Source organism: Panulirus ornatus, chromosome 28, assembly GCF_036320965.1.
Source record: "Panulirus ornatus isolate Po-2019 chromosome 28, ASM3632096v1, whole genome shotgun sequence".
Lineage (NCBI taxonomy): Eukaryota > Metazoa > Arthropoda > Malacostraca > Decapoda > Palinuridae > Panulirus > Panulirus ornatus.
The window spans coordinates 4,049,878-4,063,370 of NC_092251.1; the positions used below are offsets into that span (position 1 = coordinate 4,049,878).

Here is a 13,493-nt window from a genome sequence, read left to right on the forward strand (position 1 = left end):
TCATGTACTATATATTTCACCAGTGCTGAACATCAAAGAGAATCCATACTTAATATCTTTAGAGTATTAGTTTCTTGTTTATTCATCTACACGAAATTGCCCCCAGAACTTTCTTGTAAGGGTTCTGGTGTTACTCCAGGACCCCTTTTCCATGAGCCTCTGCAGCTCCAAGGTTGCGCTCCTTTTAACAGCAGGGTAATGATAGACTCCTCTGGAGTGGCAAGGTTTTTTCGACGAAACAATACTTCCATTTTCTCAAGTGTTTTATGCCTAAGTGCTTTCGTGGACCAATCGCGTGGGCATCACATAGCTCAGATGCATAAGTTGGTAACAGTAAGTTATCACGAAAAATCATGACAATTTTACTCTACATCAAGAATTCCATTAACGAATGCTTTCTCGGTGATTCAAACATTTACCCTAAATATCCTGATTTTTATGAAAAAAAAGGTACATCGTCATCATGACGTCCCAACAGCCTACTATTTTAAAGCAAATTAGATGAAAAAAAAAATAAACAGGATTTTAGAAATCGACGATCGAAGTGTTAAAACGCTATCACATTATACTTTACGGCTCTATACAGGAATACATGCGTTCGAAATACTCATTTCGCGGAAAAGGGTTATGATAATCTAGATACGATCAATAAAAGATCGTACACAGATACAATGAAATCAGATAATTATATCTAAAAAACAGTGGTATTATCGACGCATCAGACGCCATGTGCCAATCATGACCTGGCCCTGCACCACAATATGGTCATCGAGTTAGACGAAATAACTATTGAAGGAATGTTATTTCATGATTTCGCCTAGTAAGGCATTAAATACATATAAATATTCCATGTTTCGCCCAACAACCAAACATGGCGAAGAGCGACACTTAAAACAAGTCATCGGTGCGTAGTCTATAGCGTTACCAACCCCTTGAGGCACGCAGTGCCTGCATGGGTAAGAATTCTGAGCAGTTCACACAGCTGTTCATCCTACCATTGGGGTTCGTTGATAAACTGGCTTAGTATATATAAGTATATATTCCCCATTTCTCGTGATATCGAGGTAGCGTAAAGACCAGATGACTGAGCCTTTAAGGGAAAAATCCTCACTTGGTCGCCTTCTATGTTTCTTCTTTTGGAAAAGTAAAACTGGAAGGGAGGATTTCCTGCCCCCGCTCCATATACATACATACATACATATATATATATATATATATATATATATATATATATATATATATATATATATATATATATATATATATATATATATATCGTTTATGACACGACCTTGTTTAGGCTGTGTACATACCAGGCCTGTCTCAACTAACAAAAAAATTACCATTAACTTCAAAATAATCTAGTCAAGAAATTCTGGTAAACTTCAACGAAATCTTGTATTCTTGGTCGATTTCGAACCATTATCTCCTACACTAACCTCTACGAAGAGCTGCAATGTATCCCCCCCTCTCCTTTAGAGTCACGCTGACTTGGAGAAGACAGATATCTTGACAACACATGTGTGTATGTACATTTTAATTGATAGTCAGATCCTGACAATGACTCAGTGTTGCCAACCTACTCATACTGGGATAGGTTTAGTGTGGTGTGGGAGAAATAGGAAAAATCAGATGGTTTAGACACGCAGAAAATACAGCTCTTAACCAGTAGACTGGTAGATATGAATAAATGACAGAGAACGCGCAAGATGACAATCTAGCGTTAAATTTCTCGTCGGTTACTCTTCGAATAGCGGGAATGAGTGTCGCTACCCGAGCAGCTTTAAAGAGATAAACGCTAGGGTCGCGTTCCCAGTACCAGTTAGACGGCTAGTGAACGAAGATGGAAGAAGGTAAGTGATTCACTGTGGCAATCTTAGAAGGTAAGTGATTCATTGTGGCAACCTTTTTCTCCACTTCCTCCGGCTCAATCCTTTCCATTCAGCATTTTCCTTTTAACTCTATACATCTATCAAATCCTTCTTCTGTGAGAAGGACAGTCATCACATAGCTTTCTGTCATCGACCAGTCTTAAACCGAGTCGTGTACAGAAAACCTGACACGGAACGTCACGAGAGCTGATACTTTTGTATTTATATATAGCAGTGTGCCGGTCGCTAACCCCTCACACCTCGGTGCAAGCATTATAAATTTCGAATGTCTATTGATTTTTACCTATCTATCTAGCTATAGATGTGTGGAAAAAAAGATTTACATTGGTGTACATTCACTGTAAGAAAATAAGTGATGAATATAAAACGGAAGAGCTCCTTGAACAATATACAGTCATACAATGATGCATTACGGTCGGGCTTCAAAGCTATGACACGAAATAACTAATCTTTTTTTATTATTGAAATCATTGATATTCTTTCATGCGTATAGCCATCGGTAAGACTATTTATAATGTACAATCCGTCCGCCTGCTTGAGGTTACTTTCTCACTCCAATGGAGTACATAATTTCTCTGTTACTAGAAGTAACGCATCTTTTTTCCTGGAGCTCTTGGAACAAGGGTCGTGGAATTACTCAAAAGACCCTTTCATGAGCGAGATTATGTGCGTGTGTCACGGAGAATGTTGTCATCGCGTTGCTTCCGCGTGCGGGTATTTAACTCGGACAGTACGGAGGAGTTTTAAACTTGTGTATTTAACTCTGACAGTACGGAGGAGTTTTAAACTTGGGTATTTAACTCTGATAGTACGGAGGAGTTTTAAACTTGTGTATTTAACTCTGACAGTACGGAGGAGTTTTAAACTTGGGTATTTAACTATGACAGTACGGAGGAGTTTTAAACTTGGAGGACCCACTCTCTTGATCATCCATCCTCCACTTTTTGATATGTATACTGTCCGCATTACCAGGTCCTTATTGACTATATATCATTCGTCCACCACTCTCACATGAAATATATTCTTTACAATTTTTTAACGTTTATTGTTTCAAGTTCTTGAGTTATATCTACATTTTTCGGAGAATGGTTCTTGAAGCTAAACTGCTCTACTTCACCCTCATCTGTTTTATAGACAATGATGTAACTAGCTTTGCTCGCACACCCAACATATCAGGGCTCTTAGAAGGTTGTGTAAGAACCCTGCATCACTAAACACCACGAGCTGTAGCCGCTGCTGGAACAGCAGCAGGAACGGGCACACTCTAGCAGGTGGGGAGGTATGAGTTGCCTCCCATTCTTATCGATAAGATACCTAACACATGTTGACTCAGTACTTACCTGAACGGCACGCTGAGCTAGCTTCCCTTACTCATAACGTCCTCGCTGACCGATAACAATAGATATCTCCAAAGTTCCAAACAAGGATTCTTTTTCTTCATAACCATGGCTCCATTCAGGGGAACGGGAACTCATCAAGGTCAGGTCATGAATGGAATGGAAAAAGATTGAAAGAATTAGACATTTAATGAAACGAATTGTTTGAATATTTCGTTTTCCCTACTTTTAAAAGGAAGTTCAAAGCTTGCTCAGTAATACCTGACAGACAAATCGTGGTTTTAGAGACGTGCGACAGTATATTGCCAAAACGTAAGTGAGGGAGTTTATATACCCTTAAGGTTATATTTGGTTTTCATTATGCTGTTTTGTCAAGGACATCGTTATCAATCATTTTATAGTCTGATTTGGAATTTTTCGTCACCACATGTCTCCATATCAGTAAATAAGACTATTTACCTATCTATATATTAATCAGTGTATCCATCTCTTCCTTTTGAACAGCTGACATTGATTATATTCTCAAAATTCATAACATATACGTGCATCGTCATATGAGCGTTTAATGTCAGCAGCGATTCTCCACTTCATACAACTTCATACCAATATTCCTCGATTTATATCATAACTCAAACTTGGCTTACTCGGCCCTCCACCCAGCCCCACAAAACAACACCCAGCCCACAAAACACACACCCCTACACCACAAAACTACACCTAGCACCACAAGGCTACTACCCCAACCATCATGTCAGTTACTTTGTTTCAGACAGCAAGATATATCGTGGGTATCATTCCCGATGTTTCCTGGGAATTTCCATATGATTTTATTTGTCGACTAGACTCCACCACGCGCACGTGTGTTTGTGTGCTACATGCTAACTCAACCATACAGCAAAATCCCGTAATAGGTGTTCTTGTAGACACACACATACACACACACACACACAACCCCTCCCCCTTCTCTCTCTCTCTCTCTCTCTCTCTCTCTCTCTCTCTCTCTCTCTCTCTCTCTCTCTCTCTCTCTCTCTCATTTCCCTGCGGATTAACTAGTCCAGGGCCTTTCGTTAGCACTGAATCGCACCAAGCAGAATTCAGCACTTACCATCCCATAATTTTTACTCGACGCTAAGATTAAAGTCTCTATCCTTCATTTCACCTTTAAGCCAATGCCCGCTGTATCTTCGAAGTGAAATGGCACCAGAAGACCTCCGTGTCTGAACGTAACTCAAGAAATGCTACACTGTCAAATGATAATCATTCCATATGTAATCCACTTTTCTGGGATCATTAACGATGATTAGTATCAATCTTTACTCCCCTTCCCCTCCATCATTGTTCACTACCTACAGTGTTCTGTACTTCCTATGGTATTAATCGACTAGTATCCTGCGCCTCTGTTAAACGCTGACTTCTGTGGTTTTTACATTCTACTGTTTTCTAAAAATCCAATTTTAGAAAAAGGATAGTATCTCCATAATGTCTCTCAACCATTTGAAAAACAATTCAGATCTCTTGTTTTCATAGGTCACTCAGGTCTTAAGTAGCTACCTACACAATACTTTCAGCTCTTGAGAAGCTGAAGTGTACCTACCTCCCAAAATTCCAATTTTGGAAAAAATTGGTACCTCCATAATGGCTCTCAACTATTTGATTATAAAGGAATAGAAGTCTCAGATCTCTAGGAATTTTGCAATTCTCTAAAATCTATATACAGAGTGCTCTCAGCCCTCTGGAACCTAAAGTGTATCCTGCTCTCCAACCCTGCACGATGTAACCTCCTCTCTAGAAAGTAATTTGGCCCATAAAGCTTAAACAAGGTTCCCTTGATCACATAACTTAGTGATACAACATTAGCTCCAAGTTTTGTACCTGAAACTGTTGATCAGTAACCGGCAGATACATTGTGTCACCAGCATGGTTACTTGTGCTGATGGGCATGGTTGGGGTGGTCATGGGAGGCTACCCTACAGTCACTCCGAGTGTGGGTCAGGTCTGGCCTCGTCCACAGATGATGAAAACTGAAGACACTTACATGGTCATCAGGCCAAACACTTTCAAGTAAGTTCTAACTGTGTAAATATTCAAGTGTATGTTATGTGTGTTTGTCAGATATCTGTTGTTCAAGTGCATACTGTTAGAGTTCACATGAGTATCATTGTTGAGTTGTCTGTGATGGCTTACTCATGTGTGACTGTGTGTCAGTTTACAAGTTTGTGCACATGGCTTACTCATGTGTGACTGTGTGTCAGTTTACAAGTTTGTGCACATGGCTTACTCATGTGTGACTGTGTGTCAGTTTACAAGTTTGTGCACGAGTTAAAAGTTTCTATGCAAAATAAAAATTTTATGAAAGTTGTCTGTAGTCTCGAGTAATATTTGGATTCTTGATGCATAATTTATATATTAGGTTCCATAAACTTCTGCATCACCCAGGTCCCCACAAAGTAACAGCTCTGAGCATGAAGCAATCCTTCCTTAGACCCTTGATGGCAAAGAGGTCTAAGGTACCTAAGCTGCATGCCTTCCAACAAGGGTTCAAAACCTCCTCAGGACTAAAGTGTTTTCATAAAATTCTGGTTAGAAAGACCTTTGAATGTCTGAAATTGATTCTTATAGTTTTTTCAAGGTGTGGGTCAGTAACTGTTCTACTGATCAGTAACTGTTATGTGCCTGTCTGTGTCTGTGTCTGGATCCTTGTGTTTGTCTGTTATAATGTCTGCCAAAATCTAAGCATCTTTTTCTACATAAGTTTTGTTTGTGCTTCTCTATACTAATGTTCGCATCAATATTTTATATCAAGCAATGTCAATATTTCAGTCTTCTCTAGCAAATTGTATCTTTGCCATCAAATCACATGACACATTAACCTAATTCCAAAATAAAAAAATTAATCACAAATGCATTCACAGAAAATGTCATTGTAACTTTTTATGTCAGGTAGTGACATAAAAGGACTGTAAACTGTTGCTGACCTTTGATCTGCATCCCTCAGGTTTAGCACTGTGGGCCATGACTGTGACATCCTCCAGGAGGCGCTGAAGAGGTACATCCGCATCATGTTCAAGTCCCACTGGGATCCAGAGGTATATACTGCATGACTGGAGAACATGAGAGAAGAGTTATGAAAAGGAAAGTAAATGCAACAAGAAACTTGTGTAGATTCTTAACCAGCACATTTAAAAATTTGGTTCTCTTGGGAAATTACTTGTCTCAAACAGCAAAAGAATTTTTAGATACTAGACATTATGCAAAGAGCTGAAGGGGAATGGTCACTGACAAGAGCACATTCGTATTTCCTATTCACATTCATGGCATCTCGTGTTTGTATCTTTCTGCTGGCTGTAACATGTAAAATCCTATCATCACTATCCTCTGAGAGTGAGGAAATTCCTCTCTCTCTCTTGTCCTTTACCCCTTCCTCTTAGAATGATAACTTATTTGCCCTTCTTTTTCCTGACCCTTTTTCTCTGTCTGTCTCTACAGACACAGACAAACCAACCATGGCGTAAGGACACAGGCTTCAAGGGCTACCTGGATGGTGTGAGTGTTAGTCTACTAACACCATGCGAGGCAAACCCTCACCAGAACATGGATGAGCATTATGAGATCAAGGTTAGTGTTGGGTTAGCCCTGATCATTCTTAAGGTCACTGTAAGGTTAGACTCACTTTCTCTCAGGGTCTCTGCGGAGTTAGCCATGGTCATTCTCTGGGTCATCTTGAGTCATCTTTGAGTTTAAAGTCAGTTTTTTGTTATTCTTATGGTAAACTGAAGCAGGAATGGAATCTGGCAGTAATGTGGAACCTTTTCAGTAATTTTTATCATCCATTTACAAAGCAAAAAATTATCAATCTTAGTTCTTTGAACATCAATGCTGGGTTTGCATATGTGTAAATGTGGGATGCATGTATATGTGTGACCATGAAGGTATGTTTGTGAGTTTTCACATTTTCTCCATAAATCAATTTTGAGTGCAGAGAATGAAAATTGTGTCCGTGTGCACTTCAGAATTGTACCCATATGTTTATTCCCTTTGGTACATCATCCTTGGTGGTAACATGTGACTGCATTTGTCTTTTACACACACAGTAAAGCTCTAAACCTTCAACTGTGGACTTGCCTTTAAACAGCAGGGTTGGGTTCATAAAACAATTGCTGAACCCAGCTATTGCCATTATGATTATGTGTCATGAATGAATAGAGTACTATATTATAATTTTCTAGTCAGGACTTAATGAATGCTGGAAAATCTTGTAACTTTTACAGTGGAGGTTAATGCATTCTCCTCCAACAGATTGACAGTCCTGATGCTCCAGGAGAAGGAACCATCATCTCTCAAAGCATCTGGGGTATGCTACGAGGACTTGAGACCTTTTCCCAGCTCCTGGTGCCTGATGCCTCTGCATATAGCATCAACTCCACACAGATCATGGACTATCCCAGATTTGCCTTCAGGTAGGTTTTCAGGAACTTTTGCAGTAATGAGAGTTCAGGGTAATAAGCATTCTTTCATTTTTTGTGAATGCCAAAAAAAAAAAACGAAATTCTCATGTAAACTGATTATCTAAAATAGCATATGAGGAGGTTACTAACCATGAAGCCAAGTAAACTAGTATTTCTCTGCCACAAGGTTTTAAGTTTTCTGCCAATATGTTTTAGAAACTTTACCCCTTTAAATGTAACATGAATAAGCAACTCTTATTTATTCATTAATGCACGTATTGGTCTTCCACTTTAGAGGTTTGATGCTGGATACATCACGTCACTACCTTCCAGTCAGCAAGATCCAGGAAACACTTGATCTTATGGCTATGAACAAGTTAAACGTCTTCCACTGGCACATTGTGGATGACCAGAGCTTCCCGTATGTCAGTGCTGCCTTCCCAAACCTCAGGTTTGTTTGTGTAAACAATTATGTTTATAAAACACTAAAAGCACAACTAGATAGTGTGTCATGTATTACAATACATTTGAATTCATATCATGAGGAAAATAATGTTGCCTCCAGTGTTAAGGCTATATGTCTCGTGTTCTGTATCCTTATCTTTGTCTTGTGCTTGTTGACTTCCTTCCATCTTGCAGTTGAATCTCTGATCGAACTTCATTATCTTCCTTCAGCAAGCTGGGAGCCTTTAGCTCCAGACATGTTTACACTGCTGATGACTTGCATACGGTGGTGGAGTATGCCAGACTGAGAGGCATCCGTGTTCTGCCAGAGTTTGACACTCCAGGTTGGTCTTGGCAGGTTCATATCTGCTCTGCTTAACATAAAGAAACATAGTTCTACTAGATTAGATTTTACTCTTAGATCATGTTATACTTACTGAGTAAAGCTTAACTCATGGCCCTGGAGATCAGGTACTTTTCAGAATTTTGATGCAGCCCTTTAAGTATCTGCCTTCTCCCACTACAGGTCATACAAAATCCTGGGGTCCAGGACAACCAGGTCTCTTAACACCATGCTATAAGTAAGTGCAAACATGTTTATATGTTGCTGCAGTCTATTCTCTAGAGTCATCATAGGGAAACATCTTTAAATTTGCTTTACATTAATAAGAAAATTAGTTACTACTTAGATACTGGTAGTGAATACAACTGAATAACTACCAGGTATTGGAATGCATTTTGGGGATTTATTGTTTCAATCATTTTATTAAACATATATATGCATAGATTTTCTTACTCTTAGAACAAAAATGTGAGCTTGGGTTAATCAAATTCAAAGAAATATAAGAAAATGTCTCCTAGAAAATATGCATCATACTAACAGATTAGAATGTCATTATTTAGCCCAAAAAATAAAGCAAACATCAGTCACTAGATATCTAATCAGTGTGACAAGAATGACATCACTGGTGGTGAAGTAATGTCTATGTGTCATGAAATTACAGCTGTCAAATTATTTTCATTTAGAGAATCAGTCCCTGATGGAACATTTGGCCCGATTGATCCCACCAATCACAACACGTACGACTTCCTAAAGACTTTCTTCACCGAGATCACCAGTCACTTCTCTGACCATTATGTACACTTAGGTGGAGATGAAGTCAGCTTCTCTTGCTGGTGAGTTTATATATACTGTGTTATTTCATGCAGTTGATCAGGTCATGCAGGGTGCCAAGTCATATACTGTTGCTCAAATTATATTGGCTCATCTCTAATGCATGAACAGGTTATGCTGGGTCATGTCTAGTTAACTTTTGCCCATAAATCAAGGCTATACTGTGGAAGCTGCATGTGATACATACAAAATTTTGGTTTTAAGATTGTAGGGGGTTATCTTCCACTGTCAATATGATCTAGGGTTATCTTCAATTAAGTCATACTGAGTCAGTTTATCATACTTTTCATCTTGGTTACAGAAATTTTACCTTCAATGGAAAAAAATGAAATATATATATATATATATATATATATATTGTGAAAAAATTATCATAGCTTCATGGATTTTTTCTCTTCAAAGAACCTTATTGAAGGTCTTTAATATCTTCATTTACATGATGACTGTCAATATGTGGTGAAAAATTTGGCAAGCATGTTGTTCACAAGAACTATCATAGCATTTCTTATGAGCATAGATTTTATTTTGCACATTCATGTAAATTAGTAACATGTGAAGGTTGTATACAGTCCTTAGTGTCATCATATCAACTGAAATTCCTTAATACAAACTACTATCTCTAATAACCTCTGCATATATATCTATGATATATGCTTTGATATAAAAGGGTTTTTGAATAAACTTTATTACTATAACTAGTGAAACAGTAATTCCTTGTATATGTCTGTCATTCATGATGTACATTCTAATGCTGTATAATATTAAAGTGAATTTTTTTAGGGAGAGTAACCCAAACATCACAAAGTTTATGGATAAGCACAACATTACTGGCAGCTACAATAAATTAGAAGAGATCTATATCAGCAAACTCCTCGACATCATTGCTAATTTACCTACCAAAAATGGGTTAGTCTTATGTAACTTGTGGATTTTATTTTTGTTTATGAATGCCACTGTCTAACATTACGTTTACCTGAATATATAAAACTTCATGCCCATAGCATACAATACTGAATAAAAATATATCAGAGAATAGGTGTACATCAAGATTCTTCTTGATGTCACTATCATTTGAGATTCTAAGTAACTCCTGAAAGCCTTAATCTTCGTAATTCCTATATAGGTATCTGGTGTGGCAAGAGGTGTTTGATAATGATGTGGAGATTGCCAGTGACACAGTTGTTCACATATGGAAAAATGAAAATCTCCCTATAGCCTGGAAGAATGAACTGGATAAAGTATGTGAATAATGAAGCAATTGCTTGCAAACATTGAGTAGTTTTGTGTTTCACCCCTATCAACTCCTTGACAAACTGTTTCTAGTTTATTGGTTGTTGAATTAGATTCCAATTCACTTCATGACCCAAAATTAAAAGGAATATGATATGGTCAAACTGCACAGAAAATAAGTGTAAATTTCTTGTCATTCATGCATATATTGAAAACATGAAGCCTTCTCCATGATACTGTTAAACTAAGTTTATATCAGTGCTAAATTACTGTTTATCTATTTAACGTGTGTACATGAAACAAACCACATTCTGCATTGCAGGTGACCTCTCGAGGGTACCACACAATTCTGTCCTCCTGTTGGTACCTAAATTACATCAGCTATGGTGTAGATTGGTACAAATACTATGAATGTGACCCTCAAGACTTTAATGGTAAGTTGGGTAACAACAGGGCTTTGACTGATTTCAACATACAAACCTGGGGTAGCCCAGCTTTCAGTACATTTAAGGTAATAAATACGGTTGATATTGATAAATGGTTACAATGCCAAGGTTGTCTGCAGTAATCCCTTATGTAAATTCTTTTGGCTCTTTCTCCAGCTCTCATAACCTTGCTAATTTCATATTCTGAAAGGCTGAAGCCACAGCATGACCATACAGTATATCATTATCCTGCAGATTTGTCATTTCATTATTTTTATGTACCTTAGCTCGAAGGACAGCTATCTATCATGTTTTATGTGGTTTATCATACTTCATCTAATTCTAGTTCTGAAGTTCTCAAACCACAGATGTTAAGCTGTTTCTACAAGGGCTTTTTCCTAATTCTTTCTGAAGATTTTTTTTTGTTAACTAGTACTCACATGCATATTACTTACATCCTCACTGATTGATTATGTTTTGCTCCTTTACACCATCAGGCACAGATGGCCAAAAACAACTTGTACTAGGTGGAGAGGCATGTATCTGGGGGGAGTATGTGGACCGTACAAATCTCACTCCTCGTACCTGGCCTAGGGCTTCTGTTGTCGCCGAGAAATTATGGAGCTCTTCTGCACATACGAGCAGCACTGCTGAGGCTTCTCCCAGGCTAGAGGAACATCGATGTAGACTCCTTTCCAGAGGTTATGATGTTGAGCCTATTTGGCCTTCTTTCTGCAGTGCTGATGTAAATTGAATTTGAAATATCAGTATTCCCTAATCCCTTATTGTTGCTGATGTAAACTAGACTTCCTGCGTTGTCAAATCTAGCTGTATCTCCTGTAGGGATGATATGAACTACATTCTTGCTATGAGCTACAGGAACACTTTTGTTTTAAATTGTGTAAATATACCATTTAAGGACAAAAAGTAACAATATACACTATCTGGTTATTGGAAGCATTAAATAATTTCATAATTCTGTGAAGCCCCTCATAATTAAAAGCAGACAAATTTTCTGATAGAATTATACCTTCAAAAATGAATGAAAATAATCTATGGCAATATTTTTTAATGTTGTATGTTTGCATTATATAAGGCAACTTCTTATTTCCTTTCTTATTCTGGAACTACACATTTTTTGCCACTTTTAATCCACCTCTCTCCGTGTCTGGAAAGTTGGGTCTGGGTCAACTTATTTCTTGTCTTGCGTCCACTCATAATTTTATAAAACAGAAATACCAAATGTTCCCAATATACATTATCCACAACATATCAAAAGGACATTTGTAATCTATTTTGAAAACCAACCATTGAATGTAATGTGCAATGCTAATATGCATCTGCCACAAAAATTTCATCTTTAATCAATTTTGATAACCAACAGTCAAATATATTATATAAATATGTAATTTCTCCAAAAAAAAAAGGCATGAGGGATTCTCACAACTTTTGCTCACAGTTTTAGAGGAAACTGTTTATACAAATTGTAATGGGAATGCAGATAAAATGGTGCCGACTCTATGACTATGAAAACACATATCAAAATGATCCATATAATACCAACATGAACTTGGGGTTCTACTTTTTGCTTTTATATCTAATCTATTATTCTGAAATGCTGGCTTCAGAAACCAATCACTCAAAATCTTTGTGCCATCCTTCCATCCCCAATTTGGTCATTCAGTTCCCTCCATTTCTTACACCTATGTCCTTTTTGTCAACCTTTCCTTACTCGTTCTCACCATATTTCCAAACTATTTCAGCACATCTTCTTCAGGTCTGACAACCACATACATTTTATTACCACCCATCCCTCAGACTCTTTCATTACTTAGCCAGTTAAACCACCTAACATCACATTGTAATCTATCTACATCTCTGATGCCCATTCACTTGAGGAACTCCCTCAAAGAGGTGGCCATGGCAAAAGTCTCTCCATAAATGCTGAACTCTAGCAAATATTGTCCTCAAACATTTCATTTCAAATACATCCACCCTCCTCTACACAGCCATATCTGTACCCTATGCCTTGCATCCATATACTATTGTTGGAACCACTATACCTTCAAATATAACAATTTTTGCCCTCCCAGATAATCTTTCTTTCCACACATACTTTAGTGCTCACTGAACCTTTGCTCCCTCACCCAGCCCCATGACTAGCTTCAATTTCCATGGTGACATTAGCTGCCAAGTCCACTCCCAGGTATCTAAAACACTTCATGTCCTCCAATTTTTCTCCATTCAAACTTCAAACCCCAACTAACCTGTCCCTCAACCCTACTAAACCTAATAGCCATGCTTTCATTCACGTTTACTCAACATCCTCCTTTCAAACACACATCCAAACCCAGTCACCAACTTTTGTAGTTTCTCACACAAATCTGTTACCAGTGCTGTATTATCAGCAAACAACTGATTTGCAGTTCAAATCAGACACCAGTGCTGTATCATCAACAAACAAGAACTAATGTGCTTCCTAGACCATCTCCTCCCCGACAGAAAGCATACTCACCCCTCTCTCTAACATTTACCTTCCTCACCTC

General features: G+C 38.0%; 1 protein-coding gene across 1 annotated transcript; it reads left to right on the plus strand.

The window, feature by feature from the left end:
* Positions 1-1,711: 1,711 nt before the first annotated feature.
* On the plus strand, positions 1,712-11,961 carry LOC139757770 (beta-hexosaminidase subunit alpha-like). Its single transcript, XM_071678551.1, has 13 exons — positions 1,712-1,853; positions 5,146-5,290; positions 6,225-6,315; positions 6,716-6,844; positions 7,526-7,686; positions 7,970-8,125; positions 8,350-8,462; positions 8,645-8,699; positions 9,145-9,294; positions 10,073-10,198; positions 10,416-10,530; positions 10,845-10,956; positions 11,445-11,961. The coding sequence occupies exons 1-13, from the start codon at positions 1,844-1,846 to the stop codon at positions 11,699-11,701; spliced, it is 1,620 nt and encodes a 539-aa protein (XP_071534652.1). The 5' UTR covers positions 1,712-1,843; the 3' UTR covers positions 11,702-11,961.
* The last annotated feature ends 1,532 nt before the right edge of the window (positions 11,962-13,493 follow it).